The 24,660-nt window shown below is 38.9% G+C and overlaps 1 protein-coding gene and 1 long non-coding RNA gene across 2 annotated transcripts in view; one reads left to right on the top strand and one right to left on the bottom strand.

Moving 5' to 3' along the window:
• The window catches only part of METTL16 (methyltransferase 16, RNA N6-adenosine), a 58,775-nt gene extending 46,709 nt beyond the window's left edge, over nt 1-12,066 (bottom strand). Inside the window, exons 1-2 of the mRNA XM_090291646.1 lie at nt 11,949-12,066; nt 6,881-7,008 (exon numbers count right to left, since the gene is read on the bottom strand). Coding sequence (XP_090147772.1) covers nt 6,881-7,008 — 128 coding nt within the window. The 5' untranslated portion in view covers nt 11,949-12,066. The remainder of the gene's footprint in view (nt 1-6,880; nt 7,009-11,948) is intronic.
• Nucleotides 12,067-19,641: 7,575 nt separating this feature from the next.
• LOC149997858 (uncharacterized) overlaps nt 19,642-24,660 on the top strand; it is a 29,440-nt gene continuing 24,421 nt past the window's right edge. The window contains exon 1 of the long non-coding RNA XR_016507265.1: nt 19,642-19,712. This is a non-coding gene — a long non-coding RNA (uncharacterized LOC149997858). The remainder of the gene's footprint in view (nt 19,713-24,660) is intronic.

Here is a 24,660-nt window from a genome sequence, read left to right as displayed (position 1 = left end):
TTCAAAACATGGATTATGGAGAAGCTCAATGAGCTCAGCATAAACTACAAGGAACTCCAGAAAAACTACAAGGAACTTACCGAGAATTACACCAGCATGAAAAAGGACATAGAAGCTATCAATAAGAGCCAGGAGGAAATGAAGACTACAATCTCTGAATTGAAGAACACAGTAGAAGGAATTAAAAGCAGGCTAGAGGAAGCAGAAGATCGGATCAGTGAGCTGGAGGACAACGTAGACAAAAACTCCCAGACAGTGCAACAAAATGAAAAAAGACTGAACAAGACTGAAGAAGAGGCTCTAAGACAGCTGCAGGACAACATGAAACGTAATAATATCCGTATCATAGGAATTCCAGAAGGAGAAGAAGAAGAGCAAGGGATAGAAGACCTCTTTGAAAAACTAATGACAGAAAACTTCCCTAACATGAGGAGAGAAAGTCACGCAAGTCCAGGAAGCACAAAGGGTCCCAATGAAGATGAACCCCAACAGGCTCACTTCAAGACACATCATAATTAAAATGGCAACATTCAAAGACAAAGAGAGAATCCTAAAAGCAGCAAGAGAGAAACAACTAATAACATACAAGGGAGCTCCAATAAGGCTATCATCAGATTTCTCAGCAGAAACACTACAAGCCAGAAGGGAATGGGAAAAAATATTCCAAGCAATGAAAAACAAAGGCCTACAACCAAGAATACTCTACCCAGCAAGACTCTCATTCAAAATGGAAGGTGAAATAAGGAGTTTCCAAGACAAAACAAGGCTAAAAGAATACATCTCCACCAAACCAGCATTGCAAGAGATGCTAAAGGGTCTGCTTTAAGAAGATGAAGAAACAGAGGGAGACAGAGAGGAACATGAGTACAAAGGGGGGAAATGACAATGAATAAGTACTGAAAGAAAGAAGGAACTTCTACCATTTGCAACAACATGGATGGAACTAGAGAGAATTATGCTTAGCGAAATAAGCCAGGCAATGAAAGAAAAATACCTTATGCTATCACCTATTACAGGAAACTAATGAACAGCATAAACAAATGAGCAAAATTGAACCAGAGAGCATAAGCCTATGATCTCATTACCTGAGTGATTGTCTAATACAACAAGGATGCCAGCCTGTTAAATCAAGCATGCCCTTGTCCAGGACAGCCAACTGACCTGGAGTCTGCACAATCCTTCCCCATGTGGGAAGGCCACCCTCCCCTCCACACCTCCACTCTTATTAGGGATTTCTGGACCCAAGGGTAGGTAGGACAACAACCATGTCCAGCTTGAAGCAGGTAGAAGAGCTCGAGACCTTCGCCCATTGTCCTTTATAAGATTATAAAGGGTCTTAAGTCTGAGAGGGAGGGATTGTTATTTTTTATTGTTAAAATAATTGATTTTTTTTTTTTTAAAAGAAGAAGAATATATGAAAGGGTGAGGCAGGAGAGCTTGTATGACTCATGGGCATGGACTTGGGGAGGGATTGTTGGGGGGCATGATGGGAGGAGGGGAGCAAAGGAAAAAAAATGGAACTATTTTAACAATATAATCAATAAAATATACTTTAAAAAAGTGTAGAATAAATGTAAGGTTCCTACTTCACAGCAATAAATGAGGGAATATTGTATACTAATAGTTTAATAACTCTACCTTCACAATATATTTAAATTTCCATCTACGAAAGTTTACACCCTTATGCATTTATATCACTTTTTCACCCAAAAACTTCACAGGGATTTCGATTGGGGGAAAAATGGTCATTTTAACTATACTGAGTCTTATTCAGAAGCACATTATGTACCTAGATTGTTCATGTCTTCCCCTAGGCCCCTGAGGATAACTGTTATTTTACACAGATCTTTACATATTTTTTGCCAAACCTTTTTCCCTTTGCTATTGTTGATAGAATCTTTTGACTACAACCATAATTTCCAACTAGTATTTGGAAAACTGTTAATTTTCTTTTATTTATTTATTATGTTTTATACTTCTTAAGTGTTAAAGTTCACTTGGGTAGAGCATCATCCTGCTACACCAAGGTTGTGGGTTCAATCCTCACCCAGGACACATAACAAGACAGCAATGTTTGTCTTTCTCTCTCCTCCCCCCACTTCACTAAAATCAATTTTTTTAAAAAGGAAATTATATCATTGAGAGCCTCCATCAGCAGTACTTAAGCTTTGTGGGGTCAATAACCCTTTTAAAAGTGAAATTCTAAATGATAAGTTAAAGCTTTTAACTTCATCCCTTTAAGAAAAAGAACATACACAAAAAGTATTTTTATCTAATTGTCTTCTAAGCATTCATGGATCCTCTGGAAATCCCTAAAAGCCACTGCTCTGTTTAATTTTAGTTACGGTATTAACAAAGTACCGTTGGGTATTAAACCAAAATATTGTTTTGGTATTAACTAAGATACTGTCTGGTTAACAGGTAACGGTATTTCTACCTAGGTATTTCTATTTGGTTAGAAATACAAAGAAAAATGTCTCCAAATTACATCAAACACTTAAAAAAAAAATCTGTTATATACGAGTATTTTTCCAAATGCTAAGTCTTCATTTTTAAAACTTCATTGAAAATTATTTATCAATATGAACAGTACCTTTTCCAATTTCACATTTTTTTGCTTTTTCGGATTTGGAGGGAAATCTCATTTGCCCATCCCTTTTTCATTTATTTGTAATTCTGTTTTCAGTATGCCATCTGTAAATGGCAAATAGATTTTACAGATAAATTATTCTCATAATTCAATAATGTCTACTCAGAAATGTGATAACAGATTAATTTGGTCTGCTCTGAGTGATATTTTTTTTTAAATCTCAAACCATCTTAAAAATTCTAACCATTTTAAAAATCCTCCTCTGGTTCCTCAATGTTTAAGCAATCAAGATCATTCTATCTGCAGGCTATGAAAGGCTCTTTGTAACTTGTTCTGTTTTCCTTTCAGTCTCACCTTCTTTTATTCTCCAATCTGCTATCCTATATCCATCCACTTTAGCCCCATCTACAGTTCTCCAAATTTACCATGCCTTTCACAAAATTCTGTTCTATGTACTCGGAATTCTTCGCCGTTTCTATCCATCCCTCAGTAGTCAGTCAAAGAACCAGGGCTTTCACTAACAACACCCCTATATCACTGCTGTGTTCCTCTTCAGACTTCCATTTTTAATTGCTTAAAAATACTCCACTTGAATATCCCAGACTTCTCTCTCTATATATATATGCTGGAAACTGAAAACATCATCTCCCCCAAACTAGCTCATCCCCTCCTTGGCTCCCACCTCAGTAAATGGCACTATCACATAGCCTCTTGCTAATTTGTAATCCAAAGAACCATACTTGGCTCCTACTTCTTAATTTCCAACATACCCTGCTAATTCTATTCATGAATTTCTCTCAAATTCATCCAGTGATCTCTATACCTATTGTCCCTACCTAGTTAAGCCACCAATGTATCTAATTTGGATCATTAAAACCATTTTCTACTTACTTTCCTATACCTCCAGTCTTTTTTTTTTTTTTAAGATTTTATTTATTTTTAGAGAGGGGAGGGGAGGGAGAAAGAGGGAGAGAAACATCAATGTGTGGTTGCCTCTCACGTGCGCCTAACTGAGGACCTGACCCACAACCCAGGCATGTGCCCTGACTGGGAGTCGAACCAGCAACCTTTTGGTTCGCAGGCCAGCACTTAATACACTGAGCCACACCAGCCAGAGCCCTGTACCTTCAGTCTTAATTCCCCCTGCAATCCTTCTGCCACAATGCTCCTAAAATATACTGTCTAAAACACATTTCTGAACATGTTATTCCCCTACTTTAAAATTTTATTGGAGCCTTGGCAGGATGGCTCATTTGGTTGGAGTGTTGTCCTGTACACCAAAAAGTTGCAGGTTTGATTCCTGGTCAGGGCGCAATATGGGAAGCAACCAATCGGTTTCTCCCTCACATCAATGTTTCTCTTTCCCCTCCACTTCCTCTCTCTCTAAGGTCAGTAAACATATCTGTGGGTGAGGATTAAAAAAAAAAATTTAGTGGGTAAGTACAGGGACAGTAACTCTGAAGATACGAGAACTCTCCACATCATGTCCTTAATATAAATTCCAAACTCCTCACTGGCCTTTTTAAAGTACTGCAAGCATAATTCTCCCTAGCCCCATCTCCTGTCATTTGTTACCACATCCTAGGCATGTTCAGCTTTGCAGGTCCACTACTATTCAGTGGTCTTTGTACACGCTGCTCCCTCTGCCTGTAACACTCTTCTTTCTACCTGGCTAACTTCTATTTTCTTCAGAACTCAACCAAGATACCACTTCTGATCCAAATGAGTCTCTAAATCCTAAAGTGAGGGTCAGAACTCCCTCCTATGTGATTCCACTGCACACCCCACAGATTCTACCACATTGAGGTAAACAAAGTTAACTGCTTGTTTATTTGTACACTTCCCCACTAGTGTATAAACTACAAATATGGCAGTGACTATGCCTTTCTTACGAGGTTCTTTTTTTTTGCCTTTCTTTTCCTATTCTAATCTTTAAGCAAAACATATACAAAACACTGGGCCAGACCAAGGGGAAGAAGTGAAAAACTGGTGGAAGAAATATCAATAATTTAAGGTACGCAGATAATACCATCTTACCAGCAGAAAGTAGCAATGATTTCAAACAACTTCTAACTCAAGTGAAAGAAAGTGCCAAAGCAGGACTGCACTTGAACATCAAGATAAAAACCACTACAGCAGAAGAAATGCACAACTTTAACACTGACAATGAAGACACTGAAATTAAAGATTTTGCTTACACTGGTTCAGTCATCAATTCAAATGGAGACTGCAGCCAAGAAACAAAGAGAAGGCTGCAGAAACGGAAGAATGAGTTAAGATCACCAAGAGCAACATGTGTCATTAGAGATCAAGGCTAAGATCACCCACACCCTCGTACTCCCAATTACTATGTACAGATGTGAATGTTGGACAGTGAAGAAGGCTGATAGGAAAAAAATTGATTCGTGTGAAATACGGTATTAGAGGAAAGCTCTAAGGACCCTAGACCACCAGAAAGATGAACAAGTGGGTTCTAGAACAAATTAAGCCTGAAACAGCACTGGAGGCAAAAATGACAAAACTGAAGCTGTCCTACTTAGGGCGTGTTGTGAGAAGGCAGGGGTCTTTGGAAAAGACAATACCGCTGGGAAAAACAGAAGGCAGCAGGAAAGGAGGAAGACCAAATATGAGATAGATTGACTTCATAAAAGAAGCCACAGGAATGAGTATTTAGAGCTGAGCAGGGCTGTTGAGGACAGGACAGTGTGGACATCACTCATTCACAGGGTCACCAAGTGTCAGATCCAACTCACTGATCTGTAACATATATAACATGTCTTTCTTGTCATAATGGCTTTCCCAAAACTTAGCACGAAGTGGTTAATCAATAAATATTAAGTAGTACAAGCATTCATAATTGGGGCTGTGTCCAACTTTTTACTAAATGAAGTAGATAAACAAGCTTGGAAACCACGGTTCTGGGGCATTTGAACTTACCTTTGGGGGATGGAGGTAATGTCACAGATCACTCTGAGAGGCTTTTGAAAACTAATGATTTCCCCCAAAAATGAATGTAAATATATGTTTTAAATACTTTTATATGATTTCAAAGGCATCTTGGTCCTCAGGTTAAGTCCTGGCCTAAGGCGTTTATTTCTAAAGTCATAAGACTGCTAGGAGGAAGGAAGAGTCGGTCCTATAATTCTATTATTACTTACCTTCTCTCTTCCCCACAAATCCTGTTCCTCCTTCTCCCCATAGCTAAATCAACACCTTTCCCTAGGCAAGTTTGGCACTTCCATCATCATCGGCAGCCATCTGTCTCGAGAGACGATGGCGTAGCTTCCCGAGAGTCTATCTGCCCCGCCGAGAATGGCTGTGCAGTCCGACTCGGGAGTGACAATCCCTGCCGCACTTGTTACAGGTGAAGGCAGATGGCTGTTGTTGCTGCAGCTGCTGGCACTTCCATCCCCTTGGTAACTACCAGAGTTTAGGAATGCAATCAAACATTTCCTTCTCAAGGGTATATAGTGCACATCAGTTATTCCCATATCATTACCATAACATTGACCATTTTCTAAAGCACTCCTATTTTCTTAATTTTTAAAAAATCAACTTTTTAATTTGAATGTAGTGACATCCTAAGTAATAATATCTGTGAAATCAGTTTTGATGTCATAGTTATTTTCCTACCACAAAATAAAACTTTTAAAAAGTATTTTAGACCCTCACCAGCCACCAAGTTTTAGAGCACAATTCTAAGGTCTCTGCAGCTACTCTGGGGTCTGCCAGGTAAAAAATAATTTGGACATTGAGGAGTTTTGTTTGTTTGTTTTAAGCCACAGGAAACTGAAGAACATGTGGTTCAATCCTCTCATTTTAGAGATTAAAAAATTGAAACCCAGAGCCCTGGCCAGTGGCTCAGTTGGTTGGAGCGTCATCCCACCACCAAAAGGTTGAGGGTTCAATTCCCAATCAGGGCACATAACCAGACTACAGGTTCGATCGCCAGCTGGCATACGTATGGGAGGCAGCCAATTAATGTTTCTCCTATCGGTATTTCTTTCCCTTTCTCTCTCTATAAAAAACAGTAAACATATCCTCAGGGGAGGATTTTAAAAATTATTGGGAGAAAAAAAGAAAAAAGGAAACCCAGAAAGGGTAAGTGGCTTGTCCAAGGTCAGATGAGATGTTTAATGAAATGTCTAGGGTTAGCATTCAGGTCTACTATCAGTTCAGTACATTTTCCACTGTACTGTATCCATTCAGATTGTACTAGAATAATACAGTATCAAGAATTCTTAAAAAAAAAAAAAAAAAAAAAAAAAGAATTCTTCATCTGTTACCTACCTCACTCTTCCATTCAGATTTATCTGAACATGTTGCTTAAAGTCTGGATATTTGGATGCCAGATATGCAAAATCAGGAGGTTTGTCCTTGTATCTATTTCTTGCATGCATTGATTTACTCAGAGCCATCTTTAAAAAGAAAAAAAGGGGGGGGGAATCAGTATATTTGGTTTAAGAAAATACTAATGGGGAAAAACTGTGGTTGCCAAGTCACCAGTTTCAGCCAACACATCCTTGTCAATCAAGTGAGAAAGTAGAACTTATATTTTTAAATATACACAACAAATAAATATGAACAGAGCTCAACATCATCTGCCATTAGAGAAATGCAAATTAAAGCCACAATAAGTTTCACTTCTACCCATCAGGATGGCCACTACTGAAATTTTTTTAGAAGAAAATAACAAATATTGGAAAGGATGTGAAGAAATTATAGAGCCCTTATGTATTGCAGGTAGAAAATGAAATGGTACAACTACTATGGAAAACAGTTTGGTGGTTCTTTAAAAAGTTAAAACACAGAATCACCATATGTTCCAGCAATTCCACTCCGAAGTATAAGCCAAAGAACTGAAAACAGGGATTCAAACATATATTTGCCTACCAGTGTTCCTAGCATCATTATTTACAACAGCCAAAAGGTGGAAGTGCCCACAAACAGATGAATGAAATTCTGATACATGCTACAACATAGACAAACCTTAAAAACATTATGCTAAGGAAAATAAGCCACACCCAAAAGGAATACTGTATTATATTAAATATTGTATTACCCCACTTATATGAGGTACCAAGACTAGGCAAATTCATACAGGTAATGTATAACAGAGGTTACTAGGGATTGTGGGGAGAGAAGAACGATGAGTTATTCTTTAATTGGTACACAGTTTCTGTTTAGGATAAAAATATCTTCTAGAAAGGGATAGTGGTAATGGTTGCACAATATTGTGAATATACTTAAGGTCACTGAATGGTACACTTAGAAATGGTTAAGCCCTGGCTGGTGTGTCTCAGTAGACTGAGCTCCAGCCTGCGAACCAAAGGGTCACCAGCTTGATTCCCAGTCAGGGCACATGCCTAGATTGTGGGTTCTCTTCCCCTTCGAGGATCCCAAGAAAGCCAAACAATCGATATTTCTCTCACATTGATGTCTCTCTCCCTCTTTTTCTCCCTTCCTTCCCCTTTCTCTAAACCCACTATAAAATTTTTAAAAAGTCTTCAAGGGAGGATCAAAAGAAAATTTTTTAAGAATACTATATATCTCTGGGAGGTAGGTGATGTTTATTTTCTTTCTTGTACCATTCTGCATTTTCCACTCTTTTTTTTATAATGAGCATTCATCTAAACAGTATTGTGAAAGCCAGAAACCTAAGAATCACCTGATCGCTCTCTCTCTCAGAGCCCAAGAAATCAAGTCATGTGGCGTTAACCTACTGAATACCTCTCAAACCCATCTATGTTTCTCTATCTCCACCAATATGAGCCCATTACAAGTTACCTAGACTGCTTTTACAGTCTCTTAGTTGATCTCCCTGAATCCACTTTTATTCTCTCTATTCCCTTTCCACCTCTGAATATACCCAATTGCTCAAAACCTTACCCTTAGGATAAAAATTTAAAAACCTGCCCTGGCCAGATAGTTCAGTTGGTCGGAGCATCAACCCAATGGGCCAAAGCTGTGGTCACATGAAGGAGTCAACCAGTAAATGAATGCATGAGTGCTAAAGTCAATGTTACTCTCCCTCTCCAATCAATTTTTTTTAAAATTAATAAATAAACTAAAAACCTTATTTCAGCATACAAATAAGGTCCAGCCTGGTGTGGGCTTGCCTATTTCCTCACTATCAGCTTGTCTCACCCTTAAGCTCATTTTTCTGTCCCTCCACTCTGGCAATAGCGTCTTTACAGAGGTTACTCCTTTTGTCTATAACAGCAATTTTCAACCATTTTCACCTCACGGCACACATAAACTAATTACTAAAATTCTGCAGCACACCAAAAAATATACTATGTTTTTTGCAGATCTTAAAAAAAAAAAAAAAAGGTATACTTCTTATTCATTAACACCAGACAGCCATTGCTGTGTTGGCTGTTGTCATTTTCTTAAGGGAAAAGAGGTCAGTGTTCTGACTAAAGAGTCAAGTGTTGTATGTTTTAAAAACTCTTTTTTCATTTTTTTAGAGAGGGGGAGGGAGGCAAAAAGAGAGGGACAGAAACATTAATTGGTTGCCTTCCATACACACCCAGCTGAGGACTGAACTCACAACACAGGCATGTGCCCTAAACAGGCACACAGTGTGGCTCAGCTGGTTGGAATGTCCTACACCGAGAGGTCGCGGCTCAGATTCCGGTCAGGGTATGTGTACCGGTCTGGTCCCTGGTGGGATGTGTATGAGAGGCAAACCAAGAATGTTTCTCTCCCTCTCTCCTACTCTCTCTCTCAAATCAACAAGCACGTCCTTGGGTGAGGACTAAAAAGACAAACGAACAAACGAAAACCCCAACCCAAGCCCAGCTATTTGACCCCTACACTGCTTTTACAAGTCTCGTAATTGATCTCCCTGAATCCACTTTTATTCTCTTTATATTAATTTAAAAAATACTTGAGGCACACCAGTGTGCCTCTTACACACCAATGGAAAATCACCAGTCTATAATGTTCCTTCCTCCCCTCTTACCTGATGAATTCCTCCTCATCCTTACTATCACAGCTCAGGCATCTCTTCTTCAGGAACTTTTCCTTCCCTAATCTCCCCAGTTAAATCCTATTCCCTGTTATAAAGTTTCCTAGCAACAAGCACCTTTTCTTGGCAGGCTTTGTTAGAAATATAACTTTACATAACAATAAATAACACTATTTCATAAGGCTTTTTACAGCTTTCTAAACTGGAAATTTAACCACCATTTTCGAAAAATAATTGTCTTCACCTTTCCAAATCATATACTCAAGTGCCCACTAGACTTCTCATTTGAATGGCTCAAAAGTATTTCATGCACATGTCCAAAATTAAATAACTTCTACCCACCCCAAAATGGTCCTCATCTATCTTTCTTATTTTGCCAAAGGACACCACTATCTTTCTTGTGGCTCACAACCCAGAAATCTTCAGCATCTTCTCCACCCCACCTCCCTCATTCCAAACATATTATATCCTGAGTATTCTCTATCTGCTAATTATTTCTTGGCCCTAATTATTTCTCACCCTCCACAACACATCTCTAGCCCAGGTCATTATCATCTCTCTATATAACCCCTGCAACCCATTTTTAACACGGTAGACAAGTCTTCCCTCCCCAATCCCAAGCAAATCTAAGTATTCTTTGCTAAATCCTGTCAGTGGCTTCCTAAAGCTATTAGGCTAATAAAGTCCAAAATTATTAACAAAACATACATACTCTAGGCCTTGTCTATCCCTCCAGCCTCCTTTCTTATCACTTAACCCTTCCAACACTATATTCCAGACATATTGGTCTTTTCATTTTTCTTTCATTTACTCTGACATTTTAAAAGTACGTTAACTTACATGAATTAAGAACAATGGAAGGGCTTGCCTAAGGTAAAGCCTGAGATTAACTACCCACTATGACCTGCCCAGTCGGAATCTGCGATCAGACCATCTTGCGCGGTTATTTTTGGTCACTGAACTTGTCAGATTTATTATAATACCTATAGAGACCCTTTCTCATTCATGTATGACAGATTCAATTCGTTTCCTATATTACTCAACCTTATCGGTCAGAACAGATACAGAGTGAATCAATAAAGCCACTTCTTTGCTAACCAAGATACTCATACAGGTGGTGGGTTCTTAGCCAAATCTATCAGGTCCCTCAATTGAGTGTCAACTCTTACCTGGCATCAGCATCGTCACTTCCTTCTCTCTAGCCTAATCTACTTTTCTCTTCCTGGCTCATTTGACTCCAGCTATATTGGCCTCCTTGTTGTTTATCAACTCTCGTATACTCCTGCCACTCCTGTCTCAGGACTTTTGAATTTGCTGTTTGTCTGCATGGATTTCTCTTTCCCCAGAAATATAAACATACAAGATACCTTGGCCTTGTTCAGGGCTTCGAATCAAATGTCACTTTCTCACTGATGTCTTTCCTGAGTACCTTTACTTAAAATTGCAGTAATTGTACACACTCCTGGCCTCCCTTACTAGCTTCTGTCTTCTATGTAGAACTTACCCATTTCACATTCCATGTATTCAATATATTTTACTTATTTTTAAAAATATGCCCTGCCAATAATCTTCATAAGGAAAAAAACTTCGATCTTGTTTACTGCAATTTCCCAGCACCTAAATTAGGGCCTGAGAAGTAGGCACTTAGTAAGTACTTGTTGATTTAAAATATCATATGTAACTCTTCACTGTCCAGGCCACTGAAACACAACACCCTCATTCTTTATTTTTTTTTAAATTTATTTTAACTTAATCTTTATTGAAATTTTTTTGTCCATTACCATTTAGTCCCCTTATACACCTCTACCCCCAGCACCCTCATTCTTGGTAAACAGTCCCCTATCTTGACTCTCAAAAAGGATCAGTCCTAGGGTTGGGGCTTTTTCTTCCGGGTTGCCCTTGTCCGTCCAAAAAGCCAAGTAGGTTTCTCTTGACTCTTAAATAATCTTCTTCAACTATCTCTTAACGCAGTCTATATTCCGCTTTCTAAACTTCTAATTTCTTAACAGATTCCTCCCACTTCAACCCCAATCTCCTTTTTTTCTCGTTGCCTTCTCTCATAAATCCGACTTTTTCTTCTAGTACCGCCACAGCCAGTTCTCCCTCTTTCACTCCTTCCACACCCTCATCTTACCCATTCACTTTGTCTACCCGCCTCAGTTCGGATCTCTCTAAACCTCCTCAGCCCTGGGGTCTTCCCTACTTCAATCCTAGTCTCCATTCTATTAGTCAACTCCCCCCCCCCACACACACACCACCCTCAGTCAGGTCTCCCTAGACCCCGAAATCAGCACCTCACGGGCCCAAAACTCGAGAATGAGAAAGCTGGGTGCTACATGGATTAAACGAACTCGCAACCCGCGTTAACGCTATTAAGTGACTGACCTATGAAGTCCAAGTTCCAGCCAGACCACCAATCTGGAGCGGCTCTCCAACACCAGGGTCTTAAACCGTCCGCAGCGCGGAGCTCCTAGAAACGCAGAACATACGCTCCCAGCGCGCCTCCATCTTGAGCAGCAATCCAGCCTCGTGATTGGACGATCAACACCTCGCGTTATCTGTAGCAGACTGCGAAGAAGAAATTGTCGCGAGATCTGGACTTGGTGGCTCCCGCTGACAGAAAAAGAGGCGTGGTAGCAAGCGGAGTCCTTTGCCTGAAGGCACCTGCCTTAGAATCTGCTAGGTAACCTGTTTTTTACAAATGTAGATTTTTTATTTTTACAAAGTTGCTTTCTGGACCTCACACCAGATTTACTAATTAAGTCCCTAGAGTTTGTCAGAAAATATAAGAACAGGGGCAGGGGGTGAGGGCGGGTGAAAAGGCTTTTAGATTTGATGGCGGGCAATTAGCGTTAGTTGTGCAACAGGTCTCTCCTGGATGTCTCATTTAAACATCACAGATAAAATGAAATAAAAGAGAGTAGTCTGGTTTACAAAGGAAGAACTGAGGGTCTTTTGTTCAAAATCTTACACCCAGATGACATCAAGCCCATGTTCTTTTTATTCCTTTTCCTGCCTCTTGAGCTGGAAGCGCTTTTAAGTGCGTTTCATTTTTCTTTTCAACTCAGTTATCTTAATTTTTACCCTTTGGCAAATAGAGTCAGCATTGGTCTCCCCGTTTTACAATTGAGATTAAAAGGTAAATTACTTGCACAACGTTTACAATTAGTAACAAAACTAGGGCTAAAGTCTCTGGACCCCCTCCTAGTATCTCTTTCCATTAATTAAAAAAAAAAAAAGGCTTGCCTAGGTCCTAGTAATTAATATGAAAGTTTCTGGCATAAAACTGAGAGATAGGGAGTAAGGAATGGAGATCTTAGCTTTATGCAGAACTGAGTGTATCAGTAACCGCCCAAGCAAAAGTGAAGAGGTGTTTTCATTACCTATTAAGTAATACACCACTCCAAAATGTATAGTTAAACATTCCAGTGTGGGCTGGGATTAAGACACTCCTACCCCCCGCCATTTTTCTTCAGTATTTTCTGTTGGTAGTAACATTAACTGGTTCAGCTGGAATGACTGGGTCTCTCTCTTCCTATAGTCTTAAATCCTCTCCCTCTCCAAGTGACCTTTCCACATAATCTCTCCAGCAGAGTACCCAGGCTTCTTAGATGGTGGCTCAGGACTCCCAAAAAGGCAGAAGCGGAAGCTGATAGGCATTTTTAAGGCTTAGGCCCAGAACTGGTGATTCTCCCATATTCTATTTGTTAAAGCAAGTCAAAGGACCAGCCCATGTTCAAGAAGAGGGGTCAATGCCACTTTCCAGTACCAGAAGGTATGGTTCACTAAATCTACTGTTGCAGCAAAATACCACAGAAAGTTTTCTGTCTTTAGCTGGTAGTGACTTTGGTGCTTCGTGTTTTATGATATTCAGTGCTTTCTTCTGGAAAAGTAAAAAAGAAAATGGCCTTGGAGGTGTGACTGGTAGGGATGAAAGTAGATTGTATTTAACATGTTGGTGAATTTCTCTGTTAGCTCCAGAGAGCCAGCTCCTTTGTGATTCAAACCAGAGAGACCCTAGCTCTGCAGCCAGGGAATTTGGGCTTTAATCTTGCCCCCACCACTTACTAACCCTGTGAGTATGAACAATTAAACTAGTCAAGCCTCAGTTTCCACAATATTGCAAAACCAAATAGTAATCTCATAGAGCTGTTGTGATAATTAAATCAGATAATGCATATAAAGCAATTAGCATAGTTTCTGGTACATAGTAAGTTATTATTATAATATTACTATCATTCCTTATAACATCTCTGGTCACTTTCCATTTAAGAAATAAATTTCATAAAGATAAAACATGTTCATTATGGTAAATTTGTAAAAAAAATGTGAATAGTACAGGAAAGTATGAAAAAGAAAGCAAAGATTATCTAAATCACCACCTACAGCCAATCACCATTAAGTTTTGGTAACCTTATTTCTGGACTGCTATATATTCATACGAATATCGTCGGCAGCCGTCCGTCTCGAGAGACGATGGTGTAGCTTCTTAAGAGTCTATCTGCACTCTCCAGTGAAGCTGAAGAGCCTCGATGAAGCTACAGAGCCTGGGCAGGGTGATATGGAGGGTCTGCTGTTGCCCATGCAGCAGACCCCCCCTCTCTTCGCAGCTGAAGGATCCAAGGGAAAGACGGAGTCAATACAGCTTGGCTTCAGGTGCGCCGCAGGAGTTGCCGGTGTTGACTACAATGTCAAACCGCCTTAGGGACTCCGGCTCCGGATTTTCTGTCGGGGTTTACTCCCTTAGCCTTTCCCCTGAAGAGGTATGCCGCAAGGCAGCGGAGGTTTTTTGGAATCAGAGTTTTCCTTCTCTGATGTGCCCTGACTGGAAGATCGAACCAGCGACACTTAGCTCGCAGGCCGATGCTCAATCCACTGAGCCAAACCAGCCTCATACGAATATATAACAATAATTTTATAGAAATAGATTTTTCTACTCAAATACAAGTCTTGGGGAGTCTCCTACTTCAATTATATAGTTCTCTATAGTCATTTGTGATGGGTGTATAGTATTCCATTGTATGGACATAGCACAATTTTTTAGCTAATTTCCCTATGGGGTGGACATAAATTGACTTGCTCCTAAAATTGTGGCATAACAATAAATACATCTCCTTTAAATTTTTTTTTAAAATTTTGTTTATTTATTTTTAGAGAGAGCAGAGGGAAGGAGACAGAGAGGAAGAGGAACATCGATGTGTGAGAGAAACTTCGGTTGGTTGCCTCTCGCATGCCCCTAACCAGGGACGTAGCCTGCAACCCAGGCGTGTGTCCTGACTGGGAATCAAATCTGTAACCTTTTGGTTCACAGGCTGGTGCTCAATCCACCAAGCCACGCCAGCCAGGGCTAAAATTTTTTACATAAAATGAAAATTGTCTAGATACTGTACAAAATAGATTAATAAAATATTCAACATCTGCCTCTTAGGGCTTACCTCTCTGTTTTATCCTCAAATCACCAAGAATATAATCTGGTAGAAGTCTCTCCAACTTCCACACACCAGCAAGGACAGTATAGGCATCCAATTAGTTGGTTACACCTTTGCTTCTTGCTGCCCCTTTGTAGCACGAAACTGATTCTGCACATTCGATGAGTAATGGTGCTAGTTCTGAAATGTTGCATGGCTGGTACCAGAACTGCTTTCAGCATCAGCCACCCGCAGGGCTGAAATTAACCCTTGAAGGCATCAGCCTGGACTCCCACTTTACAAAAGTTAATTACTTAAAGACCTTGTTACTCTTCCCTGCCATTGCCCTTTGGCCAAGGCCAGCCAGTCAACATCCACAGGTCTAACTTCTTGTCTTAGAGAACAATGATTGAGTATCAATTCCTTCTAGCCCAGAAGACCCTGGCCTCCTTATATAAGTTTATTCAGCTCCTTTTTAGGGACTACAGTAATATATCAGAGACCTAATCGCCACTTTAATTAAGTCACAAAAGCTATGCCCTAATCCCAGAATAATAACTTCCTTAGCCTACATTCACATAACAGAGAGCTATGTAAGTTATACTTTACACTTAGGATATATTTTTTATTCTCATAAAATAATGCTGAATTCTTTCAAGAACTTGGAAAGTAAATTTCAAAAAATTAATAGCTGATGGAAGAACTGGATCTAAGTGTACATCTGACTACACGCCCTCTTGTTCCAAGTTCCCAAAACAGAAGATATTAATTAAAAATAAGTAAATTCCAAATAGGGCTGAAAACCCAGAAGTAGTGCCATGGACAGACCAAAAAATTTGAAGGTACTCTAAAAAAATAGGATGCAAATAGGAATAACAAGTAAAATGCCCAGAGATTTTTATAGGGAACTGCACATGATTTTGAAATTTATCTGAAAAACAAAATGTGCAAGAATAGCTAATAATGTTTTCCACCTGGAAATAATAAAAATTACTCCATACATGAAATAAATCTCATATGGACAGTAAAACCATTATAAAAACAAAATTAACTATAGATGTGTTAGAAGAATTTATTAGAAGAATCATTAGGAGAATTTAATGAACGCCCTCCTTGTGGTTTTAAGCTACCAGCACACAGGCCCCACTAACACTCTTAATCTTCCCCTTCACAACGGCAGGCTGCTTTGGGAGCTTTCCCTTCCCTAGAACTTTGTAGCAGCCCAGTCGCACCACATCAATGATGGGAGCGGCTCCAGTCTTGTTCTTGGCAGCATTTACCTGTGTCCGCTCACTGACTGAAGCCCACAGTTTTATCACTATTGACAGTGGGGCAGAAGCTCTGGTTCCTCTTTAAGTCATAATGCCTCATACCAACTTTCCCAAAGTTACCTGGGGGATATTTGTGGAAGTTGATCCTGTGATGATGCAAGCCACCAGCATTACCCTGGCTCTGGGTGCTTCCTGTGCTTGCCAATGCTCTGTGGTCATGGCTCACATGGCCCCGAAGTTTCCAGGTATTCCTCAGTCTGGATGGCACATCAGTGGCCAAGATGCCAGGAGAATGTTTTTATACACTTAGAATAGGGAAGCCCTTCTAAAATTATACAACTCAAAAACCATAAAGGAAATAATTGCTAAGTTTGATTATATAAAAATTTTAAAATACACCCTGGCCAGGTGGCTCAGTTGGTTGGAGCATTGTCCTGTACACCAAAAGGCTGAGGGTTCAATCCTGGGTCTGGCCACATACCTAGGTTGCAAGTTTGATCCCTGGTCAGGGTGTGTATTGGAGGCAACCGATTGATGTTTCTCTCTCTCTCTCTCCCTCCCTCTCCCTCTCCCTCTCCCACCCTCCGTCTCTCCCTCTTCCTTCTTCTCTGTCTCAAATCAATAAACATATCCTCAAGTAAGGATTAAAAAATTTTTAAATTCAATATAAAAGAGTACTACAAATAATAGACAACAAACAGGGAGAAAATATTTGCAGTTTATAATGAAGGGTTAATATGTTCTTAATGACAAATCAGTAAGAACATAATCCAGTGTTAAAATGAGCCATGAATATAAAGAAATCCACAAAAGAGCAGATATAGTTGACCAATGAATATACATGAAAAAAATGCTCAAACACCTAAGTAATCATAGAAAGACATAGTAAAATAACTATAATGTACCATTTTTAATGTATCATATTAATAAAAATAAATATTGATAATGTTTAATGATGGCAAAGGATAGTATATTGTTTAGCTTTTGCTATATAACAAACTAAAACTTGGTAGCTTATAAAAATAGACATTAATTATTATTCAAAATTCCATGTATTAGCTGAACAGTTGTTCTGATCTGGGCTTGTTCAGCGGATCTCTGCAGTTTGTTGGAGGCTACACTAGAGCTTGAGTGGTCTAGGATGACCTTACATGTCTGGCATTTAACAAGCTGCGTGGTCTAGGGTAAGAATCAGCAAACTACTTCCAGTAGATCAAATCTGGCCACACCTATTTATTTACATATTATTTATGGCTGATTTCACAATACAAAAGCAGAGCTCAGTAGTTGCAAGAAAGACCATATAGCCCAAAAAGCTGAAAATATTTAATATCTAGCCCTTTACAGAGACTATTTACCAATCCCTGTTTTAGGGAACCTAAACTGGAAATATATCTGTGCTTCACATTGTTTTTGACCATCCAGTGGGATAGACTGGGTTTATTCACATTGCAGCAACATCACAAGAAAATGAGAAATTAAGCTACAGTATCTCTTAAGGCCTAGGGCAACCTAAATATAAGGAGTGGGGAAATGGACTTCACATCTGGGTGGGAGGAAAAGCAAAGAATTTGTGATCAATTGCAATACACCATAGCAAATATAAATTGCCCTTTAAAATTTTTTTTATTTATTTACTTTAAAAGAGAGCAGAAGGGAGGGAGAAAGAGAGGGAGAGAAACATTGGTACATTGATCGGTTGCTTCTCGTTGCCTCTCGCACACCCCTAACTGGGGACCTGTCCCACAGCTCAGGCATGTGTTCTGACTGGGAATCAAACCAGCGACATTTGGTTTGCAGGCAGGCACTCAATCCACTGAGCCACACTAACCAGGGTTAAATTGCCCTTTTGAAGGCTAATTTAGCTATATATACATATACATATATATATAATACCCAATCCTAGAATATCTGTGATAGGAAACAACTGTTGACAGTGATTGCTTCAGGAGTGAAGAGCTGATAATTGGGAAACAGGAGTAATAAGGAGACTTGCAGTTCAATGTGATTGATTTAGTGACTTTTGAATTTTGTACTAAGGGTATATTGAAAATAAATAAATGTGTATATATTCTCCCAACCAGAAATTTTATTTTTGAGTTATGTCCCAGAGAAATGCATGTTTATAATGAGGTTGAGGTAGGCATATTGATGTTCATTGTCACATTGTTTCTAAAAGAGAAAAAAATGGAACAACATAAATATCCCTCAGTAAGGGATTGAGTAAATAAATTACAATAAGTCGCTGTTATGGAGCTGTTAACAGTAGATCTGTATCATCCCTGGCCAGGTAGCTTAGTTGGTTAGAGTGTCATCCCAATACACCACTGTTTCAGGCTCAATCCTTGGTTGGGGTACATAAAATGCATAAGTAAGTAAAGCAACAAATCGATGTTTCTCTCTACTCCCTTCCTCTCTCTCTAAAATCAGTAAGTAGCCCTGGCTGGTGTGACTCAGTGGATTGAGCTCCAGCCTGTTTGATTCCCTGTCAGGGCACATGCCTGGGTTGTAGGCCAGGTCCACAACTGGGAGCTTGCAAGAGGCAACCAACTGATGTTTCTGTCACACATGGATGTTTCTCCCTCCCTTCCTCTCTCTCTGAAAATAAATAAATAAAATCTTTTTTAAAAATGAAAATAAATGAATAAAATCTTTTTTTTAAATAGTTCTGTATCTACAAACATGGAAAATCTCCAATATATATAATACGATAAAAGGAAACTGTGAAACAGCAGGTTCAATTTGATATAACTTATGTAAAGCAAAAAGAAAAACACATCTATTTCAACATAAAAATCTAAACATATAAAAGTAGTCATAGGAAAAGACTGAAAGGAAAATGCTAAACTGATAACAGCAGTTACTGTGGGGAAACTGAGTTGGAATTTTAGCGATGGAGCATCAGAATTTTTAATGTTTTCTGTATTTAAGTATTTTATAGTGATAATACAGTTGTATAATTTAAAATAGACTTAAAATACTAAAAATAAAAAAAGAAAGAAAAGAAAATTAGGTTTGCCAAGAAACCATAGCCTGAAAACTCATGCAGGAAATGACAATTTGGAAGGGAGACAAAGTTGGATAATATGAGGTAATGATTTAGAAGATGTACCCAGAAACTCCAACTTTGTTTAGTAGGAGTTCCAGAAAGTGAGAATGCAGAGTATGAAACTATGGAAGAAAATTTCCTAAAACTGAGAAAGATACAGGTCTTAAAATTAAAAGAGCTCACTGTGTACTGGACTGAATGAATTTTAAAAGACCCACATCAAGGAAAGCTGTTAGAGTGGTCCCTAATCCATTATGACTAATGTCCTTATAAGGAGAGGAGATTAGGTCACAGACAATGCAGAGGGACAACCATAAAAGGACACACAGCAAGAAAGTGCCCATCTGCAAGCCAAGGAGAGGTTTCAGAAGAAAACAATTCTACTGACACCTTGATTTTGGACTTCCAAACCTCCAGAAATGTGAGAAAATCAATCTCTGTTGTTTAAGCTACCTAGTCTGTGGTATTTTGTTGTGGAAGCCCTAGCAAACTAATACAGTTTCCTTGGTTTTATTTATTCATAAGTACATATTTTATACTTCTGATGCTATTGTAAGTGAAATTGTTTTCTTAATTTCCTTTTTGGATTGTTCATTGTGAGTATGTAGAAATGCAACTAATTTCGTGTGTGTTGATTCTGCATTCTGCAACCTTGCTGAATTTGTTCTACTTTTTTTTTCTACATATAGGATTATGTCACTTGTGAACAGAGATCACTTCTTCCTTTCCAATTCTGATGCTTTTTATTCCTTTTCCTTGCCTAATTGATCTAGCTAGGACTTTTAGTACTATGTTGAACAGAAGCAGCATAAAAAGGCATCCTTGTCTTATTGCTCATCTCAAAGAAGCTTTTGGTCTTTCACCATTGAGTATGCCATTAGCTGGGGCTTTTCATATATAGCCTTTATTATGTTGGGGTAGTTTTCTTTTGTTCCTAGTTTATTGAGTGTTTTTATCAAGAAATGGTGCTAAACTTTCTCAAATGCTTTTTCGACATCAGTTGAGATAATCATTTGTTTTTTTCCTATTCATTCTGTTAATGTGGCATATTAATGGATTTTTATATATTAAACTTTCCTTACATTCCAAGAGAAGATCCACTTGGTCATGGTGTATTTTAATATACTATTGAGTTCGGTTTGCTAGTATTTTGTTGAGAATTAATGTTTTATTTAATTTGTTTTACATTAATGATAATAAGGGATATTGATATAGTTTTCTTTTTTATAGTATCATTGTCTGATTTTTGGTATCAAGATAATCTTAGCTTCATGGAATGAGTGTGGAAGTGTTCCCTCCTCTTCAGTTTTTTGGAACAGTTTGAGAAGGACTGGTGTTTATTCTTTTTTTAATTAATTAATTTACTTATTTTTAGAGAGAGGGAAAGGGAGTGAGATAGAGAGGAAGAGAAACATCAATGTGTGGTTGCCTCTCGTGTGCCCCCAACTGGGGACCTGGCCCGCAACCTAGGCATGTATTCTGAATGGGAATCAAACTGGTGACCCCTTGGTTCGCAGGCCGGCACTTAATCTACTGAGCCACACCAGCCAGGGCTCATTCTTTAAATATTCACCATTGTTATATCTCTTCTATCTGGAATCTAGTGAGGTATGAACCTTTTCCAAAAGGATAGCTGAATGTTTGAATACTGTTAAAAAGTTTTTAATTGTGGTAAAATACACAGAACATAAAATTTTACCATCTTAACCATTTAAAAAAAATAATTTGTTTGTTTGTTTGTTTATTTATTTTTAGAGAGAGGGGAAAGGAGAAAGAGAGGGAGAGAAACATCAATCACAGTGTGGTTGCCTCTCATTCGTGCCCCCAACTGGGGACCTGACATGCAACCTAGTCATGTGCCCTGACTGGGAATTGAACCAGCGACACTTCGTTCACAGGCCGATGCTCAAATCTTAACCATTTTTAACTGTACAGTTCAGTAGTGTTAATTTGAACATTGTTGTATAACACATCGCCAGGTCTTTTTCAACTTGCAAAACTAAAACTTTATATCCATTACAAAACAACACCCTTTTCCCTCCTCCCCCTAAGGCCCTGGTAACCAAAGTTCTACTTTGTATTTCTATGAGTTTGACTATTTTAGATAGCTTATATAAGTGGAATCACACAGTATTTATCTTTTTGTGACTGACTTATTTTATTTGAATACCATATTTAACCCATCAATTTGAATTGTCCTCAGTAATTTATGTAGTTCCCATGTATTGGTGTAGGAGACCGTCCTATGTGGTTTCAAGAATTGTAGTCCAAGTTGCGAGCCAGGCTCCTGAGGGCCTTGTCAGACTTGACCGGAACACTGGGAGGGCTAGAGACAGGCATGACTTGAAGGCCATTCAGAAGGTTCCCATGGGAACTAAATTTAAAGAATGTATATTATGCTTTGAAGCTTGCTCTGCTTTTCTTATCTCTTAGTTAACTATAAACAGTGTGTAGCTAAAAATGTATAAAGCCTTGCACCTGATATCAGTGTGGCATCAGGATGTTTAACAGACCCTGACACAGACTGGTCACTGTATTCTTTATATTGATATCTGTACTCAGTAACTGTCAACTGTAACCCAAGCGTCTGAAAGCTAATTGATGATTTCTGAATCTTGACCTTGTATTTCCTGAATCCCCTCCTCAATATAAAGGTCTAGGAGAGGACGTTCAATGCTCTTCTCCACTAGAGAGATTTGCCGCCTCTCCTCCTCCCAGACAAAAGACAGTGTCCTGGGTAAATTTGTTCTCTCATCCATGATCCTGAAACCTCTGCTTGACAGGGAGTTTCCCACGAGCTGAGGTGTTGGAAACAGCCTGCCTTATATTGGGTTTACAGTATTCCTTCACTTATCGCGGGTATTATGTTCTAGACCACCCCGCGATAGGTGAAACTCCGCGAAGTAGGAGCCTTACATTTAGTTGAGTATTTATATATATCTTAAGGCTTTATAAACCCTTCCCACACACTTATAAACTGTTCCCAGTCCCTTATTAACCTTTCCCACTCCCTTATTAACCTTTTCCACACTTTTATAAACACTACTTATCTTCTTACACATATTCTACACTCTTAAACCTACGTAACTTTAACAACATACGTATACAGTACCGCAAAATCCCGCGATATAGCGAAAAATCCGCGATAAATAATTAAATATAATATTTTTAAAAATCCCACGATACAGCGAGACTGCGATAAGTGAACTGCGATATAGAGAGGGACTACTGTATTTCTAGACTTGTTTTATTGATCTGTCTGCCTATTTGTACACATATACACATTGGTTTTAATTATCATAGCTTTTTATTGTCTAACTCTTCTCCAAAGTTTATGCTTCCAGATAAACTCTGGAACCATTTCATTAAGTTTTCTACAAAAGTCCTTTCAGGATTTTTTTATTGTTATTACATTAAATATACAGATCAATACTGGGAGGATCAGCATCTGTACAATATAACTCTTCCATTTATATATATATATATATATATTTTAAATTTTTTAAAGATTTTATTTATTTATTCTTAGAGAGAGGGAAAGGGAAGAAGAAAGAGAGGGAGAAAAACATCAATGTGTGGTTGCTTTTTGCATGCCCCCAACTGGGGACCTGGCCCATGCAACCCAGGCATGTGCCCTGACTGGGAATTGAATCAGTGACCTTTTGGTTCACAGGCCGGCGCTCAATCCACTGAACCACACCAGCCAGGGCTCCATTTATGTTTAATAAGACTTCACCCTAGCCTACAAGACTATTACAAAAGAGTCCCATTCATTTCTCTTTTTTAATTTTAATTTAGTGATTATGCTATTATAGTTGTCCCAATTTTTCCTCCTTTTCCTGCCTCCACTTCCTCAGGCCAACCCCATACTGTTGTTCATGTCCATGGGCAATGCTTGTAAGTTCTTTGACTACTCATTTCCTATACTGTACTTTACATCCCCTAAGAGGTAGTTATTCTGTAACTACCTCTTAATCCCCTCACCTCCTCACCCATTTCGTCCCATCCCGTCCCATCTGACAGCCATCAAAACGCTCTCTTTATCCATGGTTCTGTCTCTGTTCTTCTTGTTTGCTTAGTTTGTTTTTTAGATTCAATCGTTAATAGATATGCATTTCTTGTCATTTTATAGTTCATAGTTTTTATCTTTTTCTTTAAATAAGTCCCTTTAACATTTCATATAATAGTGGTTTGGTGATGATGAACTCCTTTAGTTTTTTCTTGTCTGGGAAGCTCTTTATCTGCCCTTCCATTCTAAATGATAGCTTTGCTGGGTAGAGCAGCCCTGGCTGTAGTTCCCTGCTTTTCATGACTTTGAATGTTTCTTGCAAATCCCTTCTAGCCTGCAAAGTTTCTTTTGAGAAATCATCTGACAGCCTTGTGGGAACTCCCCTGTAGGTACCTAACTTCTTTTTTCTTGCTGCTTTTAAGATTCTCTCTTTATATTTAACTTTGGTGTTTTAATTATGATGTGTCTTGGTGTGGTCCTCTTCACATCCATCTTTTTTGGCACTCTCTGTGCTTCCTGGACTTGCACGTCTATTTCCTTCACCAAATTAGGGAAGTTTTCTTTCATTATTCTTTCAAATGGATTTCCAGTTTTTTGCTCTTTCTCTTCTCCTTCTGGCATACCTATGATGTGACTGTTGGAACACTTGAAGTTGTCCCAGAAGCTGCTTACACTATCTTAGTTTTTTGGATTCTTTTTTTTTTCTTGTTGTTCTGATTGGTTGTTTTGGCTTCCTGATGTTACAAATAATTGATTTGATTCTCAGCTTCAACCACTCCACTGCTGTTTCCCTGTAAATTGTTCTTTATTTCAGTTAGTGAATCATTTGTTTCTGACCTGATCTTTTTTATACTGTCGAGGTCCTCACTAAGTTCCTTGAGCATCCTTATAACCAGTGTTTTGAACTCTGCATCTGATAGATTGCTTATATCCATTTTGTTTAGCTCTTTTTCTGGAGCTTTGATTTGTTCTTTCATTTGGACCATGTTTCTTTGTCTTCTCATTTTGGCAGCCCCCTTGTGTTTGTTTCTATGTATTAGGTAGAGCTGCTTTGATTCCATGTCTTGGTAGCATGGCTTAATGTAGTAGGTGTCCTGTAGGGCCCAGTGACACAGCCTGTCCTATCACCCAAGCTGGGTGCTTGATGTGCGCCCTTCGTGTGGGCTGAGTATACCCTCCCCTTGTAGTTAAGCCTTAATTGCTGTTGGCAGGTCAATGGGAGGGATTTACCTAGGCCAGTCAGCTGCAAGGACTGGCTGTGACCATTTGCCACCAACTTCTGCCCTCTGTGGAGGATCAGCTGTGCAGGGGCAGGGTGGTGGTGCACCTACATAGTCTGTAGTTATCAACTGGGTGTGCA

Source organism: Furipterus horrens, unplaced genomic scaffold (genome assembly GCF_987537825.1).
Source record: "Furipterus horrens unplaced genomic scaffold, mFurHor1.1.pri manual_scaffold_11, whole genome shotgun sequence".
NCBI lineage: Eukaryota > Metazoa > Chordata > Mammalia > Chiroptera > Furipteridae > Furipterus > Furipterus horrens.
This window is presented reverse-complemented; position numbering and strand designations above follow the sequence as displayed.